This window comes from Passer montanus, unplaced genomic scaffold, assembly GCF_014805655.1.
Source record: "Passer montanus isolate IOZ18808 unplaced genomic scaffold, ASM1480565v1 scaffold7, whole genome shotgun sequence".
NCBI classification, from domain to species: Eukaryota; Metazoa; Chordata; class Aves; order Passeriformes; family Passeridae; genus Passer; species Passer montanus.
In genome coordinates, this window is record NW_024372147.1 from 12,314,163 (window position 1) to 12,339,762 (window position 25,600).

The 25,600-nt window shown below is 35.8% G+C and overlaps 1 protein-coding gene across 1 annotated transcript; it reads left to right on the forward strand.

The window, feature by feature from the left end:
• Nucleotides 1–852: 852 nt before the first annotated feature.
• PLGRKT (plasminogen receptor with a C-terminal lysine) lies at nt 853–25,600 on the forward strand. The gene is given in 5 exon segments (XM_039729946.1): nt 853–921; nt 19,986–20,090; nt 20,093–20,118; nt 21,035–21,144; nt 25,479–25,600. Coding segments are annotated over 5 exon segments (432 nt in total).

A 25,600-nucleotide genomic window follows, 5' to 3' on the forward strand; every position in this document is an offset into this window, starting at 1 on the left:
GTGGGTTTTTTTTGTTTGTTTGTTTGTTTTTAAAGAAAACTATTTTTAAAATGCCTGAATTTAGAAACTAAGTATTGTCAAGAACAGCATTTGCAGTTCAAGATATCAGCAGATTGAAGGAGTAGACTGTTTCTGGAAAAAATATTAATTCTTGCAGTAAGACAAGATGAGCACTTGCACTATGATTTGGTGTTTGAAGTGCCGTGTATCCTCACAGACTCAAGCTGGAAAACTGAATGAGATACTCTTTAGTGCCAAAAGAATTCTGGATATTAGAGCATGCTGTTAATATTATCAGGGCTGTAGATTTGATCCCCGTATGGGCCATTCACTTAGGAGTGGAACTTGATGATCCTTGTGGGCCTCTTTCAACTCAGAATATTCTGTGATTTTGTAATTCTAGCACTTATTTGTATCACTGTTGTAAAGACCAACTGACAGAGCATAATTTCTGACTCAGTATTTTTAAGTATGAAAATTTAGTTTCTTTCAAAGCCAGCCTGTCGTTATGGGTGATGATGTCATGAAAACATTCTGGCACATGATAAAAGGCAGAACAAGATAAGAACAAGATAAGATTAAGCAACAAAGGCATTTTAATTCCTTGTTCCTTACATGCATTGCCTACATGCATCACCCCCGAGTGGTGAGCCTACCAGGGCCTGTGCATCTGTTCATATGAGATGGGTTTCTTCAAATTTCTCGGGATAGTTTCTGTGGCCGAAGAGGGGGCGGTGGGGAGGGGAGGAAGAGGGGGCGGGAGCCAGGACAGACGGCTCCCGGGGCGCTCTCCTCATCCTCGCCCGGTTCCCCCGGCTTGCCGGCATCGTGTCTTCTGCGCTGCAGGGCGCGATGGGGCTCGTCTTCTCGAAGGCCATGAAGGACAGCCTGAAAGGGCAGCAGGAGTTTATGCGGCTCCCGGTAGCAGCGAGGCCGGCGGCGGTGCGGGGGAAGCCCTGCCGGGGCGCTGCCTGCGCACGGCCGGACTGGCAGCCTCCCCCGCTCAGCTCCGCTGTCCTCCCGGGCTTAAAGGCGCTCCGTTTACGTGCTCCGCCAGTTCCTGTGTGCTTACCTTGTGCAGCAGGTTCAGGTGTGTAAAGCACCTGTTCTCTGTGTCAAAGGACAGCCTCGACAGTCTGCCTTAACAAATTGTAGAAGTGGAACCCGTCATTAAAGTAGCCAGACCCTAAAAGCAGTTTTGGAAACCTACTTTGAAAAGTACATCTATGCTGAAGCTGAGCTGTCTTACTGCACTGTAACACTGCAGTGGTAAGAAGCATGTACATGTTAAAGTGAAGTTTTTGTGGTTTTTTTTTTTTTATTTTTTTTTTTTAAAGAAAGTCATAATGGAGTTGCTAAAACATGGATCTTATACTTTTAAAATATATGAGTTAAATATGTTTCAACTCTTTCACTATTAAAAAATCTTTTAAACAGTTCTTTCTTTAAGTTCAATCAGGTAACTGCAGCTGAATTTTTCTAGAAACCTCAGGCTAGGGCATGGGGATGTTTTATTCCCTCTCATAAAAATAAGAAAATAACAGCAGAGAAAAAGGAAAACCAGTTTGATTAGGTTTCAGAAAGTTGTGCTGAACAGAGCTACAGTATAGCACTGTCTGATTTGTTGTTGAATATCTTGTAACTTACTCGCAATATTTATATGCCAAGTGCTAGAATGCAATCTGAAGGATTTAGCTGCAGTTTGTTCCTTTAGTTTTGCATTTAAATTGAACACAGGTAACATTTTTAGAATGTTTAAAGTAGTGACAGATGAGCTTCCAATTTACTAAATTGCCAGTAGATGGCATATTCTAATTTATAAAGCAGTGTGCTGTAGTAAGTTTTGTAGGATCACAAGTAAACTCTGAAGGTGGCCTTGGAAATGTGTCTCAGAAGAAGAAAGATAACATAAGGAAAGACTATATAATAAAACAGTGGATAACTCTTAAGTGTTCAAAGAAGAGCAACCTTTTGCATGACTTGTAGACATTTTCTGTCTGTGCTGTGTTACATGTTTCTTAGATGAAACCACAAGTTTTTTGTACCATATTTTTTTTCCTCCTGCAGAGAGATGCTCCTCCCACCCCCAAGGGTTTTGGAAATCCAAATAACAGGAAGGTTTTCAGTTTGACAGATTGATACCGAAATTACAGTGGAAACTTGCTTCACAAACTGCTCTCTGTTGGGTAAACAAAGTTGAGGACAGGCTTGAATTCAAGCTAACATTTGTAGAGGTAGCTGCAGACCGCGAATGCCAGTCTTTGGCTTGGCTAGTTCTAGCTCAAATGCTCAGGCATTTATAAAAAACAAACTTTGAAGGCAGTTACAAAAATGCCCTTTCAAAATTACATATAAATTTTTTGCAAGTTGTTCTTTAGGAACTTCCCCTTCGCTGTATTTCTCCTTTTTTGACAATAGTTGGCCTGCATTGTATTTCTTCTTTTTAACAATAGTTGTGGTGAGAATAGTATATTTCTTTCTAGCACTACAAACACCTGATCATATCTGTTTCCTACTGGGTTTGCAGACGCACCTGCCATGTTAGAAAACCCCCATCTTTTGAAAACACATGACGTGTACAGTTGAATCACGTGTAAAATACTCAGTGGGGGCAGGGAATATGGGGATGGAAGAATATAGCCCTGCTTCAAACTTGGGGAGAGTGTAGGGAAGAGGGAAGATTGCCATTTGTCTTTTCCATATGTGACTAAAACCTATGACATGGAGTATAGTACTAGACTTTCAAGGTATCTGTAGAAAATTATATAGCCTGATTTATTTGCTTTAGACAAAATTGTAACTAGAAATGCTTGGAGAAGTTAGGTCATGCTAGGACCAGAATGAAATAGCTTAACTTAAAGCATATATATATTCTTATGGTGAAATACTGGAACTTGGATGCTATCAGTTCACCCATCTTACCCTGAAAACCATTATATTTATTAATAAAATAGAAGCTTACACTTGAATAAATATTATGTACTTAGTATAAGATATTAAAAAATAGTGATTTGTTTTAAATGGTAATCAACCCCAAAACAACATGTGGGATCCAAACTTCTTGGAGTTTTTCATAGCTTCTGAATGTTCTTAAAGTGTCCCATAATTAAGATGTTAAAGGAATAGGGTAAAATTGCCGCTCCAGGCTAATTGATGTGGATCAAGAAGTCATCAAAGTTGTTTCACCTAGAATGCTTTCCCTACTAGCAGTGATGGTGTGACAGTGCACAGAAATCAGCTACTTACTCTTTGGGTAGACCTGGAATGAAACACAGTAGGAATTGGTCAGAGAGTCAGAACCTGTAAAGCTTCTGCTCCTTGCAGATGAAGAAATATCATAATGTTACTGTAAAGTACTGTAAAGTACTGGAACAAGATTTTTGCGCGATTAATTTCTGTGACAGAACACTTTTTTTTTAAAGAAAAAATTCAAATATCATAACGTTACTGTAAAGTGCTTGGAACAAGATTTTTGTGCTATTAATTTCTGTGACAGAACACTTTTTTTTTAAAGAAAAAATTCCCAATAGGTGTATGCTCTCCTCTGAACAGAGAGAAAGCACAAAGCTATTTAGTGATTGACTTATTTCATGTGGAAGATTGTAGGTTTGAAAGAGACAGTTGCAAAAATAAAAAGACAATAAGATGATAGAAGTTTATAAAGACTCCTCCAAATCACAAACTTTGGTGCATCCTAAAGCTCAGTCAGTTTTAGAGTTGTTCCGATATGTGCTGGACAGCCAAACCAGCCTGACTAGTTTAGCATAAGACAATATTAAAAGATGTTGTGCATGGGTTTTTTATTTATGCCTTTGTTGGAATAACTCTGAAAAGGAGGGACTGTGGCCTTGTAAATTGTATCTTAATGCTTTTTGGAAGAGTAATAAAACCTCAACTGTTTGCCTTGATGTTGAAGGACTTGCCAGTTGTTTGTATTGTCTTTGTGTGGCTCCAGAATAAAATACCAGTCTGTGTCAAGTGGAGACTGTTTGTGGTAGAAGTTTGTTGAGGCTTCGTTTTTATCATGAGCCTGCTCCTTAAAGTGTAGTTTGCAAAATTATTTTCAAACACTTTAATATCACAGATCTGCAGCTCAAGACTAGTATATGACCTTGCAGAGTGCTTTTAGTGAGGCTGAATAGGCTAGAGTAGGTCTCTGCTCCAGGCCACAGAGCAGCTATAGAAGATTTTTTTAATGAGTTCTCTGTGTCCTCTTAACATAATTAAATGTGAAAATTGCATATTAAAAGTGTACATTCTGTACATTCTGTTCTAGTGAGACTTTTATTCCTTGTCCTTTTAACATCCCAAATGTATACTTAAGAAAGCTATTGCAATAACTATTTATTAAGAAAGCCATTTTAAGATGTACAAGGCAGGCTGGAAAAAGATGCATATCTGAAAGTGGCAAGTGAGAATGCAGAAATGTTTGTGGCCGATTATGCTTTCCTTAATATGGATCAGAACTCTTTAAATATTTCTTATTAATATTTCTAGACAGTGACGTTACTATTAGAACCAGGTGTCAAGACAGGTTGCTTTTTAAACCCTGACAGGTTGCTTTTTAAATAAGAAATTGTCTGACTTCATGTACTGTGAAGATATAATGAAGATACTTCCTAAAGACATTATTGTGATGAGAGAGACTTAAGTTTGGTTAGTGCATAGTACAGGTATATTGTTTTCAAATAATATTAAAAATACAAAAGCAATCTTGTAGACTCTGTGTAGTGTTATTTAGAATGATGAAAAGCAAAATCATGGTAGAAGATCACAGCACAGTACAGATAAAAATTTTAATTCTCTGCTAATGAATTTGATTCTAGGATTGCATAAAGCAGAACTTATTAAATTTGCATCTCAGAGTAGTATTTTTGCAGTGATGTGTAAAAGACATTCTAAGCACAATTTAAAAGTCTTTTAATTTAGGGGTCCCACATAGAAAATCTAAGTTCCCCCACCAAATTTTAGCCAGATCTCCTAATACATAGAGAGAAATCAAAAATGCTTTCTTTAGTTTTGAACAGAACCCCACCAAGTCAGTATTATGCCATTTCCTCCTGTGACACCCCACTCCACTCTGCGAGTTAGATTTTAGTTTATGTTCTGCTGTTATTTTTATAGAGGTAACACTGCTTTTGGCTCTAAAAAGTTGCTTTTCCTTTCTTTCCTTGGGAAACACTACTTAGGGGGAACTGATTAATATCCCAGTTTTCCTGTATATAGCATGTCTGCACTACTTGAAAGGTAACCCTACAGAGGAGAAAGCTGAGATTTTGTTTTAATAACAGGGGGGTTTTTCCCAGTGGTATTATAAGAGTTGAATTACATGAAGATATCTTGATGCGTATAAGAATAATGCTGCATAGTAAGTAGTGGTTTCTAGTCCAGACAATTAAAAAAATTAAGTCCTAGTAGCATTTTAAATCCTTCTTGATTGTTTTCAGGTATATCTCAGTGTATAGTGTTCTATTACTTAATTAGAAGAATTTTTTTTCATTGGAACTCCACAAGTAATTGGGGATACACTGAATCCATTATTGACTGATCTTTTTTACTCTTTATCATGTTAGCTTCATCATTAATAATGACATCTGAATTGAAGACTACTTTGTAATTTTGTTGTGTCATTATTTTTTCTATTTCGAGATTATAGATGGAAAGGCATGGATGAAAATACTGATTTGTTTTAATATCTTCATGTATAACAATCAGACCTAGGGTTTAAGTGCGTCTCTTGATGTTGTCAAGCCATTGAAGTTTTCACCTGGATGCATTTCTGGGAAAACTTTACAAAAACGGAGTGAGGAGAGAAGCACTGATTCAGAATCAGAGAAAAGACATGGAAGAGACAATTGTGCTGCATAAGGGCCTGCTTAGAGAAATTAAGTAAATAGGCTAGTAAATGGAGAACAAAGAATTCTCTAAGCTATTGCAGAACAATTTACTCTGGTTTTGAAAAAAAAAGCATCAAATCCCAGGAAATTAAAAACCTCTGTGTTTTCTCGAAATCAAAAAATTAATCACATTGTGCTGTCCTAAAAAAAGGTTTCTACTACAGCAGCACAATAGGAGCATTCTGCTGTTGCAGCAGATATTAAATAAAGAAGCCTAGAATGTATCTAGTCCTGGCAGAAGCTTTTATGAGACAGTATGCTGGGTTTTTCTGCAGTGTTGATGGCTCTGGAGAAAGGAAGCCTGTACATGCTCAAGCACAGATGTACACAGCCTGAGAAACAAGCATGAAAAACAAGAGCAGTCTCTGGTCACAGTACTGCAACATCATGGGAGTAACTGAGATATGGTAGGACAGCTCATGCAACTTGAAATCTCTAACGGAAAGGTACTAGCTCTTTTGGAAAGACAGGAAGGAAAGACAAGTAGTAGTGATGCCTATGATGAGAAGTGTAGCTTGTCAGTTAAGGTCAAAGGAGAGTTCACGAAACATGACACTGTGGAAGGAGTTTGCTGCAGGTCACCAGTCAGAGTGACAAAATACATGAAGAAACAACAAGTTGCCCTTTCAAACAACTGAAGAAAGTCTCTGGATTACTAACTGATTCTCATGAGACTGTAGTCTCCCTAAAATCTGCTGGAAATGCCATAAATAGGAAGATGTAAACAACTGAGTACATTTCTGCAAAATGTGAGAAATAACTACTTGATACAGGTGTGTGTGTACTAGATGGGCCATCCAAGGGCCATCATGCACAGCTGAATTTGTTATTTACAAATGAGGGGGAACTGTAATATTACAGTCAGACTTGATTGTAGCAAGATGAGTGCAGACCCTGGACACTGGGAGAGGGGTTTTCATCTTGCTTGGGAAACTGGTAGGCAAGGTGCCATAGGAGCTGTGAAGGATAAAGGAGTTTAGGAAAGCTGACATGATTGAAGTGTCAGCTAAGTGTCCTTGGCCACAACACAGACTGAGAGCTGAAAAATGGGAGCAATTCTGTAGAGATGCAACACTGCAAGATAGCAACTAGGGCATAAGTCAGCAGTGTACCCTGACAGAAGAGAGAGTCAAAAGGACAAATGAGGGCTTTTTAAGCTGTAGTGAAGCCAGTAGGTTGACAAAATTTTCTGTTGTCTTCTGTTCAGTGCTTTGTTAAATCCATTTAAATACTGCATCAACTTTTTGCCCCCCTTCTTCCCCAGTGCAAGAAAAATGTAGGTGAAAAGGAGTAGCTTTTGCAGCAGACCACCAAGATGGCCAAGGGCTGGAGCACTTCTTGCAAGGAGGCCAAGTGAGCTGTGCTTACTTAACCTGGAATGAGAGGCCTTCTGGGGAGCAGGATCTGAAGGGCAGCCCCTCATCAACCGTGAGTAATCAAGAAAGTATAGCCAGAAAGTGCAAGAGGAAATGGGTATACATTGAAACAGGATTTTGGGAGCCATGCAGACTGAGTGTAAGGAGAAACCTTTTCCCCTGCAAGGCCAATCCAGCAGTGGAGCAGAGGCTCAGTGATGCTTCCATCTTTGGATGTTTTCAAGACCTGGCAGGATAAAAGCCCTCAGTAGCCTGGTCTCCTGGTCTGATCACATAGCTATCCTAAGACTGCTGAGGTTGAATCCAAGTTATTTTATGATTCTCTAACACCCACAGAAGCAGGCTGTGGCTCACTGTATTTTGTTGGTCCTGTAAGGGAGGATTTTCTTACCTCTCTTTTTTCCCAGACTGAGAATTATGAGCGGTTATTTATTGACGTCTGCACTCGTACTGGGCACCACATGCACAGCAGCAATCTGTTGAAACAAGATGTGACTTGGTCTAACTTTTAACTGACAGCTATCAGACAGACTTTAGAAGTATGTTAAGTGATAATGATACAGAAATAACATCACAAGGGATGGAGAAGGGAATTCGGAATTAAAGCCTCTGTATGCCCTGCCTGTCAGAGTGCAAAAACAAAGCAAAAATCTTGTTTGTGGGAATAATTTACCTGAAAAAGAATGGTTCAATCTCCTGTGTATTTTGGAACTTTTGTAATATATATTGCTGTATTAGCAGATACATTATTTAAGCAAAACAAATTTTTAAAATATTGCATTGAGATTACAGTAGGTCAGCTCTGCCAGTCTCTCAGGGTCAGACTGGCAGACTGAAATTCTTGAGAATTTTAAGGATAAGTTACATAGGAAGAGCCAAGAATCACTGAAAGTACTGGAAACAAAGGAATCTAGTTAGGGTTTAGGGCATGTCATTGTTTTATTGGTTTTTGGGGGTTGCATTCAGAGTGATTTGGAGGGGTTTTTGGTAGACTTTTGGGGTTTTTTTTCCTTCCCAGCAGGAGGATTTCTTACCATGCAAAAAGACAGTCTTCTCAGTGGGAAAGCATCATTGCTTTCAGGAGTCAAATGCAGTCCCCCAAATTAATATTTGATGGGAGCCACTAAACTAGTAAGAAAATAAACATGCTAGAAAAATAATACACTTCTGACAGATCTTGTATTTAACAATAATAAAAGTGTTTTATTATAACCTGTCTACAGCATGAATCTCTGGATAGTCTCAATCCCAGTCTGCTGCTGTTCCTCTTCTCTCCCTATTTTATTATGTCAGACTCTAAAGTGCATTCTTTTCCCCAGGTAATATTGGATAGCCAGGAAACAGTCACAGATCTGCTTTTGTAGCAGTTAGTCTTTGAAAGTTTATAGACTTGCTCCCTATGTGCTCCCTGTGTGGGCATGGAAAAGATTCTATACTTCTTGGTTAAAAAAAGAGTAAAGATCAGGTAAATCTAGAAAAGTAAGGGCTTATTTTTCTGAGTTTTGACAATTCTGTGGTACTACTTTTTGTTTTTTACTTTTTTTTTTCTTTTTTTTTCTTTTCCCTGAAAATCCATGGCAATCCTATCTTGGTTTTTTAAGAATTTTCTTTCTTTTGGGATCTCTAACATCATTTAGGTTCATTTTGAGTAATGATAAAACTACATTATCCTATTTTAATTAGGACCAGAGGATTTTCTTGTTTTTTTAAAAATTTTCTTTCTTTTGCGATCCCTAACATCATTTAGGTTCATTTTGAGTCATGATAAAACTACATTATCCTATTTTAATTAGGACCAGATGGTGGTATGGAAAATCCTCTATAGTTCTGTATCTCAGTGGATACTTTTAAACTCCTTTCTTATACGACTTTCTTTTCTTTTTTTTTTTTTCACTTCTCTTTCATGGTCTTCCCCCCCTGCCTACCCTCCCCTACTTTGTTTTAACAGCTTCTTTTGAAGTTTTGGCAGTGATGCAAATTAATAAAGCACATAAAAACTAAAGGCATTTTCTTCCTCAGTTAGTTAAAATCGTGGAGCAAGTGGGCTGATAGTATAAAACATTGCTAGGGAAACTCATCCTCTAGTTCAGTAAGGCATAGTCTGCTTTTTAATAGATATAAATTATACAGCATTTTCTTCTGTAAGAGAAATTTGCTTTTGACACAACACAGAAATACCAAACATATTTATCTCTTACAGAAAAAAAATCTTATTTAGTTCTTCAAATTATAAATGGTAAGATTTATACTTCTGAAAATGGCATTCAAGTGGTCTATTCTTCAGCTCTTGCCTGTGGAGAAACATGTATGCATTGCACACTGTATGCATAAGCCACGTCACGTGCATTCACAAATCAGCTTGAAGTGAAACTGCTGGTGAGTGTTTGCTATATCTACAAATGGCACTAAAGCTCTCAGTTTTGTAAGAAAATGTTTCAGGGATATTATTTAATCATATATGCTAATGTATAAATATTAATATGATTAGAATGTAATTTAATGTTACAAAAGGTGTGTGACAAAAGTATGTTTTTTTGGAGAAAAATATCAAAAACTCACGGAAACTGTAGATAAATGTGACTTAATATTGTATGTTTTCTTTCCTCTACACTGTCAGTTCTTGATTAGGGGCAGACCATAGCATGATTGCTTTACCTTCCTGCCAGGATTGTATTGCCTTAAGAAGTTTGCTTTGAATGGCAATAAATGAAAGTAACATAGCAGTTTTTTCTTCATGTTTAACAATTGTCCTTAAATCTGAAATGAAAGTATAGAAATACCCCATAGAAGCTTATTAATTGGCCATATCTTTTGACTAAATTATATCCTTTTTTTTCTGAAATAAAGATATAAAAACAATTTTAAAATAGAGACCTATTACAAGAGATGGAACAGGACTACATTTCAGTTTATATCCAGACACTCATGTGTATCTCAAGACAACATGTTGTAACTTCAGTTATACAGCTGTTTATTACTGGTGTTTGCTTTTCACCTCAATGTCTTTTTGAAAATGTACAAAGAAGTCGAAACATTTGTGTTTGCCCAGTAAGAAATAAGTTTGAACCTTCCAGCAGGAGTTTTGTTTCTTATTGGATTCTATTTGATAGTCTAGGTAACCCTCTAATGTTTTTTGAAGTTCTTACTTCTTAAGAAACTTTAGTGAAGTTGTGACATATGGTAATATGTGTCAGGATGTATAGTAAAATAGGTAACTGAAGCATTTTAAACGTATCTTCAAGTGAAAAATGAGATTACACATTTAGCAGAGATAAGGTACAAGCAGTATTTGTATCTGCATATTTAAGAAGATAATGTTTCTGTAAAAATGTACACCTTTCCTTAAGTTATTGGTTTTGTGATGTTTGAACTGAGTCATGGATTCTACACACAGCACTTTGCTGGATGTCCTTGACTACAGATACTAAGAATTTTGTGAGTGATGAGGAAAACCCAATTTATTTATCAGATAGCTCATGGGTCTCGTCTGACCTCCTCTTCTCAGTTTTAAATTCCTTAGAATTAAAAATATATTAAGAATGTACAGATAATATTAAGATAGGTCAGTAGAGGTTTTATTAGAAACTAGATATTGGACTACTTTCTTAAAAACAAATGCAAAATGTTAATGTAAATTGGATGAGGAAAAACCAAAACTTTTGAAAAATGAAAACATTAAAGTCTTTCTGATACCTAGTAGGCTCAGTCCTAGTACTCCATCTTAAACAGGTACACGGAATTCATAGAATCATAGAATATGCTGAGTGAAAGGGAGCTATCAGGATCATCATGTCCAACTCCTGGCCCTGTACCTCATAAGACTATTGTTTGTTCTTGGTAGGGACTTATATCTTGCACATGTCCTGGTCTTTTATTCTGGGACTTTTTTTGAGTAATGAGCTATAAGTAGGAATGAAAAATAGAGTATGAAAAAGTATGAGTAAAGGCAGGGGGGAGATGACATGTTTTTCATCTAAAGAGGATTATATTTACAAATACAGTTTTGGGGATCTGTTGGGTTTTGGTTTGTTTTTTGTTTTTTTTTTTTTCCTTAATAAATTAAATTTCTGTTGGGTTTTGGTTTGTTTTTTGGTTTTTTTTTTTTTCCTTAATAAATTAAATTAACTCATTACTCAGTCAAAATGCTATCAATTATTTATCAGTTGATTTTAAAATGAAGTGGTGCTTAAAATGCATATGTATGCAATGTTTTGACTCTTGGCAGGAAAAATGGCTAATGTTAAAATGCCAGTGAGCTTCTGAACAAGAAATTTTTTTTCATGTTTCCTCTCTTTCATTGATAAAAAAGGAAAGTACTGACATAGTTTTCTGCAGTTCTTCCTGAGCCTAATAAAACTTTTTGTGATGACATTTTTCCATCTACAGATTTGTCACCTTATCTTTGTGAGTAAAAGATCAACCACCTCTATGATTATACCCAAAAAATTTAATTTCTCTTATTGTCTCAGACACTGAGTCATTTTCTTAAGGGTCTTTTAAATCCCTAACCTTTTCCTCCCCAAAGTTTTCAGTGAAATTTAGTCAAAAGGACTTTCTTTTAGTTCTAGTAAAATGAAACCAATTGTTCCTGTTCTTTCTCGTGAAGTAAAATGTAAGCAAGTTTTGCCTTTCCAGATTACTACCATCTGTTTCCCTTTGGGGTGGGAAATAGCTAGATTTGTTTTGTATTGACAAGATACTAGTAGCGCTTACGACATCACTAATGCATTTATCTTGAAGCCTTACATAAATTGTTTTGCCCCTTAGGTGATCTAGGCCTAATTCTGGGAAATAAATGTTCTCTGGTAACAATTCTATATCCTTATTAGTTTCTGCTCCTCAAATGGAACAGAACAAGATAAATGATACCTGTACTGAGGAAGATTAGAACCATCTGTCTTGCAGGAAAAAAGCCAGTTTGGTTGGTATTAGCTGACAGGTTGTATACTCTGCCTGAACACCGTAAAGAAACAAATTAAGTGGTTAACAAAGAGCAGATTTTAATAGCTATTTCTAATATTTAATGACTACCAGCAAAAGATGCAAAACAAACTGGTTGCTGCACTAGTAGTGAGACAAATATTAATTAAATTTATTCAGTTAAATTTATTAAATTATACCAGCATTTCTGGGAGGGAATATCTGTGACTAGTACCTATCATTGTGAATACAGGTTGCAAATTTTGTCTTGCTTGGAGGTGTACCTCCAGCTTACCTTTATACGTTTAGTCTCAATTTGTTGGAGGAATTTAACTGACTTCAAAGAAAAAAATGCCTTCTGAAGCTGCTTCCTGTGACACAACATATTTAGCATAGTTCCTTTCTTCTTAGTAGAGCAAACCTATCATTTCAGTCTTTTGTTAAATCCACTGAAGTAAAATTTAGTCTTTTACTTGCTTTCTATGAAATACTACTTCCTGAATGTTAAATTTTTTTGGGGGGAACTCTTATTCAGTTATTAGTCAGATATTGAAATTACTTTATATTGTTACATTAACTCTTTATTTTATATGTCTTGATCTATTTTACTATTCCTTCAACAGTGATACCTGCTTTTTACATAACTGGCTATTCAATGACTTTGGTTTCTCTCTATAAAGCTTGTATAAAGCTTCTGAGAATTCTGAACACTGGTAACAGTACCTTAAAACTTCACTTACTTTTCTTGATAAGATTATTTTATACAGGTAGTGGATGCCCATCACCACTCTGCTGCATGTTTGTTGCCTAAAAGCCACACAAAGGAAAAATAATAATGCTGGATTACTGCCAAGAAATTTAACCTTCATGCTTTGCCCATTAGATTGAGTCTGCCCTTTGTGCAGCACAAAATCTCACATGGATTTAAGGGCTTTTGATAATGTTTCTTCTTTATACAGAGTACAATTTCAGTACCTAATTGACAACAAAGGGAATATAAAGGATTTGGTGCTAATAACACCAAGGTCATGGGCTCGATCTGTGATGGTTCAGTTAAGGGTTGGGACTCAGTGCTGGTGGGTCCCTTCCAACTCAGAATATTTTGTGATTCTGTGTGATTTTTTTCAGTGCAGTTTCCATTCTGGCTTGTGGCTAATATTGTGAGACCCGTTTCTTTTTCTGATAACTCTTTGCTTGTAAATAATTTTTAATCTGTCTTTGCGTGGGGAAGCTTTAAAAATTAAGTTTTCCTTTTAGAATGCAGTTTCTTGCAGTACTAATAATTTTAATTGCTCTGTGTACTTGATGTGAAAAATATCTGCAAACAAGCTTTGAAGCAGCAGGATAAAACATTTTGGTGTGATTTATTTTAACTGTTTGATCTAGAGGCCCATTTCCTGAAATGTCTGTGGGCATGCTGGTCATAGAACCAAGCAGATACTGCATAATTATTTTAAGTTGTCATCTCTATATTGCACTCTGGTGGCTTACAATGGAGGTGTAGAGATAGGTATCACTGTTATATTTTTCATTTATTTTTGCCAAAGAACCACTTGCAGCAGCTTCTTGTTTTACCTATTGATTAGAAAGAAGGATACCAAGGATAAGTCACATGAGCTTTTAATCTTTGATCTGCTGATGAAATGCCACGTGTAACTGTACTATCTGCACACTAGCTTTCATAGATGTTTTGGAAGAGATTTGCAGATTTTTTATGTTTGATTTTCTTTTATTTTTTTTTAAACTTTAGCATTATTTTTCATTACAGCTCTGAGTCCTCAGAAGTTAGAAGTTAATACTTTTAAAAAGAATGCTTTCAGAGTGTCTGAACACTGAAAAACTGTAAATGAAAATAACCTATCATAGGCAGAGTAGCCATGGCGTATAACAGATGTATTAACCTGTAACAAAACTGGAGAACTCTTTTTCATGAGTGTAAGGGTATCTCAAAAATTTCTTCAAGTTTCAGTTTTCTTAAATTTATAAGTTTAAGAACTTAAGTAGAGATTATATTTATTGATAAGAAGGTGTTTATTTATAGAGATGGGGTTTCAGAACTTAAGTAGAAATTGTGTTTATCTGATTATTTCTTGTAAGGTAGTTAATTCCTTTCCTGTCCAAATATCTGTTTACCAGGACATCAGTATAATTACATCTTAATGATAGTGACATTAAATGTGTTCTCTATAGGTTTACTGCCATGACTGCTCTCAAGTTAAGTGTTTGTTCAGCCCAGTATTTTGGACAGGTTGGGTAAAAGAGTGTGTCTTCCAGGGGAGCTATTAAGCATATTGGGTTGCAAATTGACTCTTTATTGAGGGGTGATTACTGTGTCTTCCTCCACATAGACACTTAGATTCCACTGAAATCATATTTAATACATGTGGGCAGTAAAGAAGAGAGCATTTTGCACTACTTTTCATTTCTATTGAGTATTTGTACACCACCTTCCATCCCATCTGGGGTTACAAAACCAAAGCAGCATCCATTCCATCTACAGCATCTCAACATGGAAGAGAGAAAACAAGCTAAGAATCTAAAGTATGAGAAATTTCTAGTCTAGTGAAGATGTGACTTGTAATCCAGAGAGGGGTTTTTTTGCAAGTTTTCAAAGTCTATTAAATTATTTCAGATGAGAATTTTCTCCCACTGGATTTTAATCAATTAAATGATGGTATAAATGCTCTTTTGTGTGGTTTGACATCATTGTGGCAGTCTGAAAAATAATCAGTAGAAATGATAAGGATGGTTACCACTGACTAGTTTATTAGCATTATCAGTTTCACAGTAACTGACCTTTTCCTTCTGTGCCGCACTTCTCTTCATCTGTCATGATTCATTTTGTAACATTGATTTCCTTTTACTCTAACAATTTCTGTGTGACAGACTTCAAAATCCCAATCAGCCCTTACAGTTGCTCACACAGTGTTGAGAAACTACTAGCTGTATTTAAAGAAAAATGGGAAATTTATTTCTAAAAATTTAAAATATCACTTGCTATTAGGACCCATTTATTTTGAAATACTATACTTAATTTTAAAAATTACGCAATCAATATTTTTTGCCAATATAGAAGTTGCTACTGTCACTTTTTTATTATTATATTAACTGTGTCTATAAAATCATGGTCTGATTGTTACAGGATATAAGTAATTGAAAAGCATGCTTGCATGTTCACCCATGCATCCACATTACAGCTTCAGCTCTCTTGTGCTATGTACAGCAACCTGGATAGGAAAATTACAGTATCCCTGTTACTCCTGTTCGAAAGCTACACTTCAGATCCTTTATCTGTAATTTTTAGTGCAAGTATAGTCATGTAAATCATTCCTATTGAACTTTTTATGTCTATTTAGATGGGTCATTTATGTACTTAAAATGAAGTAGAATTTGTTCCCTAAGATAATGGCACTTGGATGGTGAATGGTTGTTGACCTGATATGTGTGATGTGCACCTGTGGCTTGTTTTCTCAATAATCAGCTTTGCCCATCAGTAAGACTTTTCTAAATAAAATACAGCCCACCTCTGCTAAGTCTGAATGGCATAGTTTTTTTGTCTTGTTACCTATAAAATTCTGTAAAATGTTTTGCAGTAATAATGAATACCTACTGTTCTTAATTCTTACTTCTGTTCTGCCATAATGAGAAAAGAAGTAATTTTTAAAATTATTTTAAAGTCCTAAGACAGTAAGACTTGGTGTTTTTCATAAAATCTGCATGTTAATAGATCAAAAGTCTTTCACTATCCCAGTGCGACTGACATTTTCAATAGAACACATGCAGAGGAAAATAAGACACAATTACTAGGAAATTAACAGCTGAAAATGGGATATTGATTTGAGCTGCAGTCGAATATGGTTTGGTTTTCTTTCATCTAATTTTGAGTCATTTTTTGTGGTAGACTCCTGATTCTTCTCCTATATACATATGTTTTCAAATCCTGACTGGCTTAAGCTCTTAAGGTAGTCACTTAAGGCATTGGTTTTTGCCTTAAGATCTGCCAAGATCTGGTTGTTAGCCAGTTTAAGACCAGCACGCCAGGATATATTGGTCATTCAAAACTACCCAAGCTCCAGATAGTAATTTAAGATTGGCATGTTAAATGGATAAGCATAAAGAGATTGTTAAATTGTTTAAAAATTAAAACATGAATTGTTTTAATTTCTAAAAGACTAGTTTAGAGGAGTTTCCTGAGTGCCCATGTAGGTGTTTCATTTTGACACTTAGAGCATTCAAAATTTATTTAAAGGTATATACTCTTTTACAATCAAGCATTGCTTTTAAACCTATTTAACTGATCAGGTGTCAGATCTGGACATGCTAAAGTGTATTTGATTGTACAGGATAGGCAGGTGCCCTGCCTTTTGTCTGCTTTGTCAGAATATGCCAGAGAGGTGCTCCCTGCTGTGCTACACAGTGGCTACAGAGCTCCCTGAAAAGAGCTCAGATGTAGCCAAACTGGTTTTTCTACAGTTTTTTTCTGGTAAATTCATGTGATGAAAGAGCATTTAGTAGGACAACTTTGGCCATAATTGTTGCTCAGTTTTTGCTTTTCCTTAAGGAGAGTTTGAAATCCAGTGCAGTCAATGTGGAATTGCCCTGGAGCACTTAGAACACTTAGACTAAATCTCATCTCGTCATTACTCAGATTCCTGTTGTAATCCTAACAGCTACAGCACTGTAGTCTTCTGTTTTGCAAGATTAAACTATAACAAGTAACAAAACTCATCTTGGAAATGGAAAGCATGAATGAAGATTTTTTTGGAATAAAGGAGTACAGAACAAAGGGAACTTCTGGGATTTGAGAGACATAATTCTGGATTTGGCATAAAACCACATAGGTTCAAAGGTGTTTTGGAGCACATATTCATGTATTGTTACTAAGTTTTCTCTGTATAAATTATGACAACATAAAAATTGGTTTACAAATCTGTGCATCAGTACTGTAGCTTACTTACGATCTCCAAACTCATCTCAGGGCTTTCTTGGTGCTACACTGTAAGTTTAGTGATAAAACAGGTCTTGTAAACTATTCATTGTAATATCATAAAACTTCAGTAATAGCAAGAATTAAATTATTATTTTAGCCAAATATCACTAGACCTGCTTTTTACTGCCTTTTGTGGATTAGTGTGCGTCTGAAACCATTGGTTCTTGGCTTGGTCACATTTCACCGTGTACAAAAAGAATGTTCATCTCTAAGATTCATAGTTCTAAAACGTCCCTCCAATACATTTTTTTAAGAAATTAATTTAAATAAAATATTCTCTTTCATCTGGTTTAAATTTTACATCTACATAGAAGAAGTTTGCTCAAAGAAAAGGAATTACAGGTGTTTTTCTATGCATTTCATTCTACCACTTGTTTTTTGATGGAGAAAGTTGAGGGTTGTTTCATTCAAGTGAAAGAAAAAAGATCTAGTTAGAAAAGAATATGAAAAATGTTTGATAATGTTATCTGGCTGCTGTCTATAATATAGAAAACAAGTCGTTTTCAATTATCGTAGGTTATTTATATTAACTACTTGTAGATATACATGAAAGTACCCTTGGGCTTCTGGAATTTGATATTACAGTCTCCTGCAGCATGGTGTTTGGTGACTTTATTGTTTGTGACTTATCTTTTTCTTTCAGCACTTGGGTTTTAAAGAGCTGTCAAAGTATAACAAGTGTGAGAGGGGTTTTTGGTTTTGTTTTTGGGGTTTTTTTGTGTGTGTGTATTTGTTTTTAAAGAAATCATGTTAGGATCCTTTAGTTTACTTTTGTAAGTTTGAACTTACAGCCTTCTTTTTATGCCATACTTACTTCTTTCTAAACACTGTACATGTTAAACTGTCTGTTTTTCTTCTTCTCCATTGTTCCCTTTTAGCAAGACCTATATTTCATCAGCATATCCTTGTCCCACTTCCTTACCATGTGCTTCTTCAAATTAAAGCTCATTTAGGGTAATACTGTGCATCTTGGAAGCACAGACCCTTATCTGTGCTGACAGGCAAACAAAGGATCCCTTAATACTTTTCACATATGTGGAAACTACACCTATAATCACACTGGAGATGAAAATAAAGTCATTAAATGGATATTACATGTCATTATTTTATCTTATCATGTCAGCCCTCAGCAATTTACCAGGCTTAGGATATTTGGGACCAAAATGGGTGTAATTAATGGGCAGCGTACTTGTTTATTTTAGAATTTCCAACTGTCTTGTAGGTAACAAAATAAAATCTAATTATTTTGATATTTTATTAAGTGGTGTGTCAGCCATTATATAATTACTTATTCTGAAAAAAAAACAAAACCAAAACAAAGCAATCTGAAAATTATGGCTATCAGAAAGGTAAAGCCTGTTGATATTTTTTGTGAGAACAACAATTGCAATGTAAGTCTTGAGGAAAGAGAAACAGATTAAATAGTACTGTGAGACTATAGTGAATGTTGTTTTCCTACTGTGTACAATTATATGTAATTAGATCTGTCCTTTTTTCATTATGCTGTCTCAAAATTATTTCTACCTATGTAGGTACTGAATAAACTCATAAATAAGATAGCAAGATCAACATAGTCTGAAGAAATAATTAGTAACAATTTAACAGAAATTGTTCTGTTCAGGCTAAGTCAATAGTAATGGAGATGAATAAATGGGTGGAAACCTTAAGTAATTACAAATCCTTTAAATTATTCTTGAATTAGAAAGCAGGAGGAAAGAACATATTTAATTACTTTTAGAGATTCATTAGAAGAGAACTTTCTGAATTCAGTCTTTGTTCCTTCTTCCCTAGAATACACTCATTTAGGCAGCTGGTATTCTGTTTCCTGTACCTTGCTGAACCTCTCATCCAACTTGGTTAGCTAGCCTAGACATACAAACCCAGGTATTCAATTTTTGCCCCACAATGTGAGTTATAAACATTGCTGTGAAGATTTATTTTTCTGTTAACTAACTTCTCCACTTTGGTTTCAGACTGCTTATTTTTGGCACAATTATTATTTTTTCATCACTCTAAAAAGGAATTTTTTTTGTGTTCTATATAGTTGAGAGGAACTTCTGAGAAATACTGAATTTACCTTACTTAATGCAAATGTACCAATAGGTTTAGATGGGGGATGTAACTAAAAAAAATTAATTCCAGTTGTCTGCTTTTTTATTCTTCTGTACCATAGAAAGTTCTTCTTGGATATGTGAATATATTGACTAGATTGTACTTTTTTACTGTTTTTAATTTTAGTTACAGGAGTATTTCCTTATGGACTTTTGATATATATTCATTATCTATAAAAGGTCTGTTATCTTCACAGTGCTTTTCTAAATTTGTAACTGTGGTATTGCAGAAGAGTTATTGGGTTTATGAGGCATCATGGGGAAGAGGAAATCCTCAAAGGGCAAAGAGGTGTCAATATTGATTCTAAAATTATTACAACTAAATTAGAATTAAGCAAAATTGATTGGGAAAGCAGGTATTGTATGAATCAGCATGGAAATGCGAAGGTCAGAGAATCTTAATCTAGAGAGTGCTGCTGAGACTTGGGTCCCACTCAAAACCTAACACTGCAATTTTGATTATCTGGACCTTGAGAAGCACAATTAGAAAGATTCTGCATAAAAGAATTTGCTAATGGACCTAAAGTGTTTTTTGGTAGAAATTATTACTGAAGAAGGCCATTCTCAATCAAAAGCCATGAAAGATTGCCTTCTTAGTTACTGTTTTGGATTTACAGACCACTGAGAGATTGAGTCAATCTTTGAAATAAATGGATGACTTAATTTTGTTTAACCTGTCTCCCTTCTTTAGCTGGAAAGGCAAATAGCACTGCAGAACCTGATGAGAGAGAGACAAACAGCCATGCAGATTGCTTGGACACGAGAATTTCTCAAATATTTTGGGACATTTTTTGGACACTTATTGCTGTAGTTTTAACAACTGGGTATGAAGTTTATTCCCTAACGGAAAATATATTACATTATATATTTCTATTTTGCTGGGTCTTAATTTTGCATTACAGGTAGTTATTTTTATCCAGTACTTGCTCAGAGATTGATCAAATAACAAATGGACTCTGAATTCTGTCTGCTTTGAATGTGTTCTGGTTATGTCTGCAGATTTATTTAAAAGGAGAGACATAAGCTGACAATAAAATGACAATAAAATATCTGAAGTACAAAAAGTCCACTGCAAAATAAAAGTTGTGTGTGGAAGAGGAAAGAGTATTTAAAAGCCATGCTATTTTCTTGTCTGTACTGAGATTTAATGAACTGTTAGTGAGTAGCACTAACTAATTCTCCATCTGGATTTTTTTAATGCAGTGAACATATTCTGAAGTCTACTCACTTAAATTTGAATCAACTGACCCAAGGGAAAAAGAAACCTGGCTAATAAAGCTATATTGCATAGAGAAGAACTTGCCCTACAGTACTTTTGGTTGATAATGTTTTCTTGGGCTGTAACATGCTTAGAGGGAATTAGGAAATATTTGTGGTTTTGTGTGTATAATGAAGATTAAAAGCACCTTATGCACTATGGGTTCTCTGTAGCATTTGGAAATGAACATAGAATTTACATTGTTACCTGTTGAAAGTGGTGCCCATGCATGCTAAATGAATTAGATCATCATAACAACCATATTTGTTAATATTTTCAAAAACCACTATTGCATTTTTAAGATGCTCTTGGCTTGAGAAAGAAGGCAACCAGAAGACAAATGTTTCTGAGGAAATAAAGACTTGCTCTTTGATTAGAGACTTTTAGAAGGATACACATGTCCTACACAGTCATGGTCAGCCTAAAGTAACAGTGCTGATGTGCTGAATATCCTAAATAGTTTTTTCTTTTTTCTTGCACAGAGCAATAAAAAGGAAAAATCCAGAAATTTTACTGCCAATACTTCCCTTAAGCTTTGTATTTTCCTATCATTATGGTATGGGCTATGGGACACACTTGCTAAGGATTAAAGGTATGTAAGTCTGTCATGTTCTCACAGAGAGCCAAGCTTCAGATAACCTGTTATGTTTTTTTTTTTAAATGGCTGGGAGAAATAATGTAATAGATATTTGACCTTTTTTGACAGAAATATTATGTCTCATTTTTTCTCTTCTGTTGAAATCAGACATTTTGCTAGTCAAGGGTGCTCACTATACTTTTATAACATTTCTTTTCAGTTAAGACTGTAATTTTCTGTTCTTGTTTCAAAATATTTGAATGCTAAGTTATAAACACAGCTGATGTAAGAACTGGATATTTGGGAGAAATCAGTGATTTACTTCTGTATTCCACTCTGCTGTTGTTTTTTTGGGGAAAGGGCTAGGGATTACAATATAAAGGAATAGAGACACAAATCATGGCCTTACATCTTCATGACCAAAGACAGTCATCAGGTGATGATCTTACTGCAGTGTCCTGCTAAGACTGAAGAAAGGTGAATCCTGGAAAGTGGGGTCTTGCCTCATAGTTGTCCCTTGTCTATGTGATTAACTTATATACATTGTGTTGAAGTATAAGGAGATGCATTTATGTTAACTCTGATTCCTAGTGAAGGAGACTGGCTTGGTGAGCGTTGACTATAAGTGAAAACAGCATCAGGCCATGGGTTGTCACCTTCACAAATTGACTTAGTTAACTAAGCCTAACTAATTGTCTTGTCTGCTACTGGCACAACCTATCGAAACAAAATAAAAATCTGCTTCAGCACTTAGTCTTTAGCCTCCAGATCTAACACTTAGGTTTCCTAACACTGTGCTTCATGGAAAATAGTGGTAGGTTAATTAGACAAAATCTGCTGTAGTTCCTGCTGCATGCAGGTGCAAATACATTTAGGTGATGCAGGATTATATATACCTGTGAACATTTCCCCAACAGCATTAAACAAACTTCTCAGGATTTTAATATGAAGAGTCAGCTAAGCATAGGGAAGAAAGGGTCGTTCTCAGCAATCAAAGTGTTAAAAACGAAATTAATACACACAGAGCAGAATTAGCACTTTGAATTTATGATCTATATGTAATGTGTTTACTGTGTACCATGTGGTCCTGTATAGGTTGAAGAGGAGCAGTGTGGTATCCTATTGCTTTCCAAATATGAAAAGTCATCTTCAGCACTTCAGATCCATTAGGAGAACTTCAGCAGTATGCAAGGCTTGTGAAAATGTTTTGCAGAAAAGAAACTGTGGAACCAAATAGAAAATAAAATTGAGTATGCCAAACTAACTCTGTCTTTTCCAGATTTTTTTTTCTAAAAGAAATGTGGTAGATCCATTATAAACTCATGAAAGCATTTGATGGTATATTACCTAAAGATTAAGTTAGCATGAAAGACATGGAAATTAGTAGACAGGTAAACATGGGAGCAAAGAAATTATGTCAAATTTTGTGCTTGAAAAGGAAGATTAGGGTTCAGCAGGGTTATTAACAATATTTCTCAAGATTTGGTCTGGATCTTCATTTGCTTTATAGTTTAAATTATGAGTAGGGTATCCTAATCAAATCTTTGGGTGACAAACTTAAGTTCATCAACAGAGAAGAAATAAATTGCAGTGCAAAAACTTACAGTCTGAAGAAATGAGAGAACAAAATAGGATTCAATTTGATAATGTCAGCAAGCAACTAGGGATTAATCAGGATTTCTACCACCAGAGCTCATCAGATGGAAATGGTAGAAAAAGGGAAAACATGAATGCTGATGATCACAGAATGAGTATAACTCAATAGTGTGAAGAAATTGAGTTAAACAAAGTCTAGAAACATCAAGTGAGGTTTCCTAGTATCATGGCATGGTTGAGGTTGGAAGGAATCTCTGAAGGTTATCTGGTCCAAGCCCCCTGCATAGACAAGACCATCCATAGCCAATTGTCCAGGAAAATGTCCAAAAGGCTTTTGAATATATCTGGAGATGCATATTTCACAACGTTAGTACAAATAGAATATAGATGGGTTTCACTCCCAATCCTATGAGAAAGTACCACTGATAGGAAGGTGCAGGAAAATAATAACTCCTGTGGAAATTTACATGTAATTCAGATCACTTCTGGAAAGGGAATCTGTAATTATACTCAAGAGCTAAAACTATTAGGTAATGACAAGCTGCCTTGCAAGAGAAAAAAAAAAGTGATTAATTTGTTTAGCTTTGTAAAAAGACATGAGAGATTTGGGTCTACAGATCCTACTTACAGGATAGGATAAAGGAAAGTAAGAGAAGGAAATTAAACTAATTACCAATATCAGCACTAGATTAAAAGGAAGTGGAATAGCCTGGATGAATCTGGTCTGGAAATCAGGTTCAGGAGTTCAATTTCATTTTATGATTAAAATTACGTAGTTGAAGAGAAGGTTTTATGACACAATAGACCTGCAGCCACAATGCTTATTCTCAACACTCAACTGATCCCCATGTTCACTCCCATACCTTTGCAACCATTTCTCTGCTTGTTTGTCTAATCTGTTGGTGCATGCCATGCTTAATCTCTCTGGTGTAATAATGAATGTATGCATTTACTGTTTTTTCTTTAAATGGTCTCTTTCTTCCAGCGTATACCTATCATCAACCTCATAGCCAATTCCCTCTCCTAAAATAATCGGCAATTATTTCTGTGCTGCATGGTGAACCTTGTATCTGAACTAACTTGATCACATAATGTCTGCATCTGCTGCCTGTCATCCTCTGGCATCATTTTATACCCATGAAAGTTTTCATTGTTTCATTAGGCATTTTGTTTTTGATCTTGCTTACAGTTAATTTTTTCTTCTGTCTCTAGCCTATTTGACCAAAAATTATCTCATTATTTTAGTATTCTTCCACACTGAGATATTGGAAGGGTATTTTTTCCTGCTTTATAGCTTGGGCTAATTAAAACCCCAAACTGAAGACATAGGGGAAAATACCTGTTTTGAGTTCTGTTTGTGCTGTTGGAAAGCCCTAAGTTTCCAGGGCTGTGTATCAGAACCTAATCTTTTGGGTATGTCAGGGTTGAACAGCTTTTGGGTATGAACAGCTAACCTAAGATTAGGTTGAACCTAATCTTTTGGGTATGAACAGCTGTCAAACTATCTTTTCTAAACCTCTGAGGACACAAAAAATCAACCTGCTGTCTGTGTTCTTGGCCTCGCTGTTTTGTTTTTCCTCCTAGTCCAGGCACACACTGCTGGTATTTTCCACACACATTATTAGATGAGGGATGGATTTTATGGCCAGCCTCTAGTTGCACAGAACTTCTCCACTAAGCAATGGAGCTCTGGCTACCTTTTCTGAGATTTGCATAGCTGAGTCCCTGTGTTCTGATCAGTCAGTGGACCAATGTCCTCTATTCCATGTGAGGGACAGGCATAGAGATTTGTCTATCTACATCTCTGTCCCAAGATCTTTTGCTATTTCATAATCAGTTGCTATATGCAACTGACTGATGTTGTGGGAGTGGTAACCAGTGTTGGATATTAGTGATGGTCCCAGGCACTGTTGTGCTATAAAAATTACAGCTGGGAGATGTCAGCGCTCAGACCTGTTTTATGGAATGACCGTAATCCTGACTGCATTGCAATAGTCAGTGAGGCTGATCACACATAAATACACTTTCAAACCACTGCTATAAGGATCATAAAGCTGGGACTTAAGGCATAGATAAACAAGATTGTTGGCATTGTGCCAAATGCCATCAGCCAAAACAAATGCATTCTTTGCCTAATCTTCATCCCTTCTTATATCACAATCAGACCACCACAACCTATGTATGATGTTCAATCTGTATCTTTGTTTTTTGGATTCTCTGTCCTAGATGTTTTCATTCCAGCCTTACCCAGAGCATTCTGCACTCTATAACTTTTCCCTGCCATGCTGCGTGTTTAGGTAACAAAGCTTTTGTGAGCAGTGGCTTTGAACAATGCTTCTTCAAGTCATGTGCTGCCCACATTCTGACACCTTTTAGGCTAGTCCTGAGGCACGAAGAAAGATTGTGCCCAAATATGGTACATCTGTGACACTGTGTACAAGTTTACTTGTTAAAGCTTATGTACACCTTCATGTGAATGTTTCATCCACATTCTTCTCAGATTCCTAATTACCCAACCAGTCCAAAATTCCTTAGAGACAACTTTGCTTCTGTATTGACATCAGTTTATTTATAAAATATATAGCTTTGACTTACTATTTTGCTAATGTGGTCCAAACAAGAATGGCTAAAACAGTTTCTTACGTTTTTTTCCTTTCTTTGCTTTCTAGCTGTAAGACTGAGGAAATTTACCTTTTGTTTTCCTTTTTGTTTTGGTTTGGTTTGTTTTTTGTTTTTTTTTCCCTTTTTTTAAGGTGAAGCAGAGAACACACTTGATGCACAGGGCACTTTGCTGGAATTGCCTAAAGGACCTCTCACATTTAAAGATTTGTAGAAAATCAGAATGTCTCAGAGCAATTTCTTCATAGAAAAATAG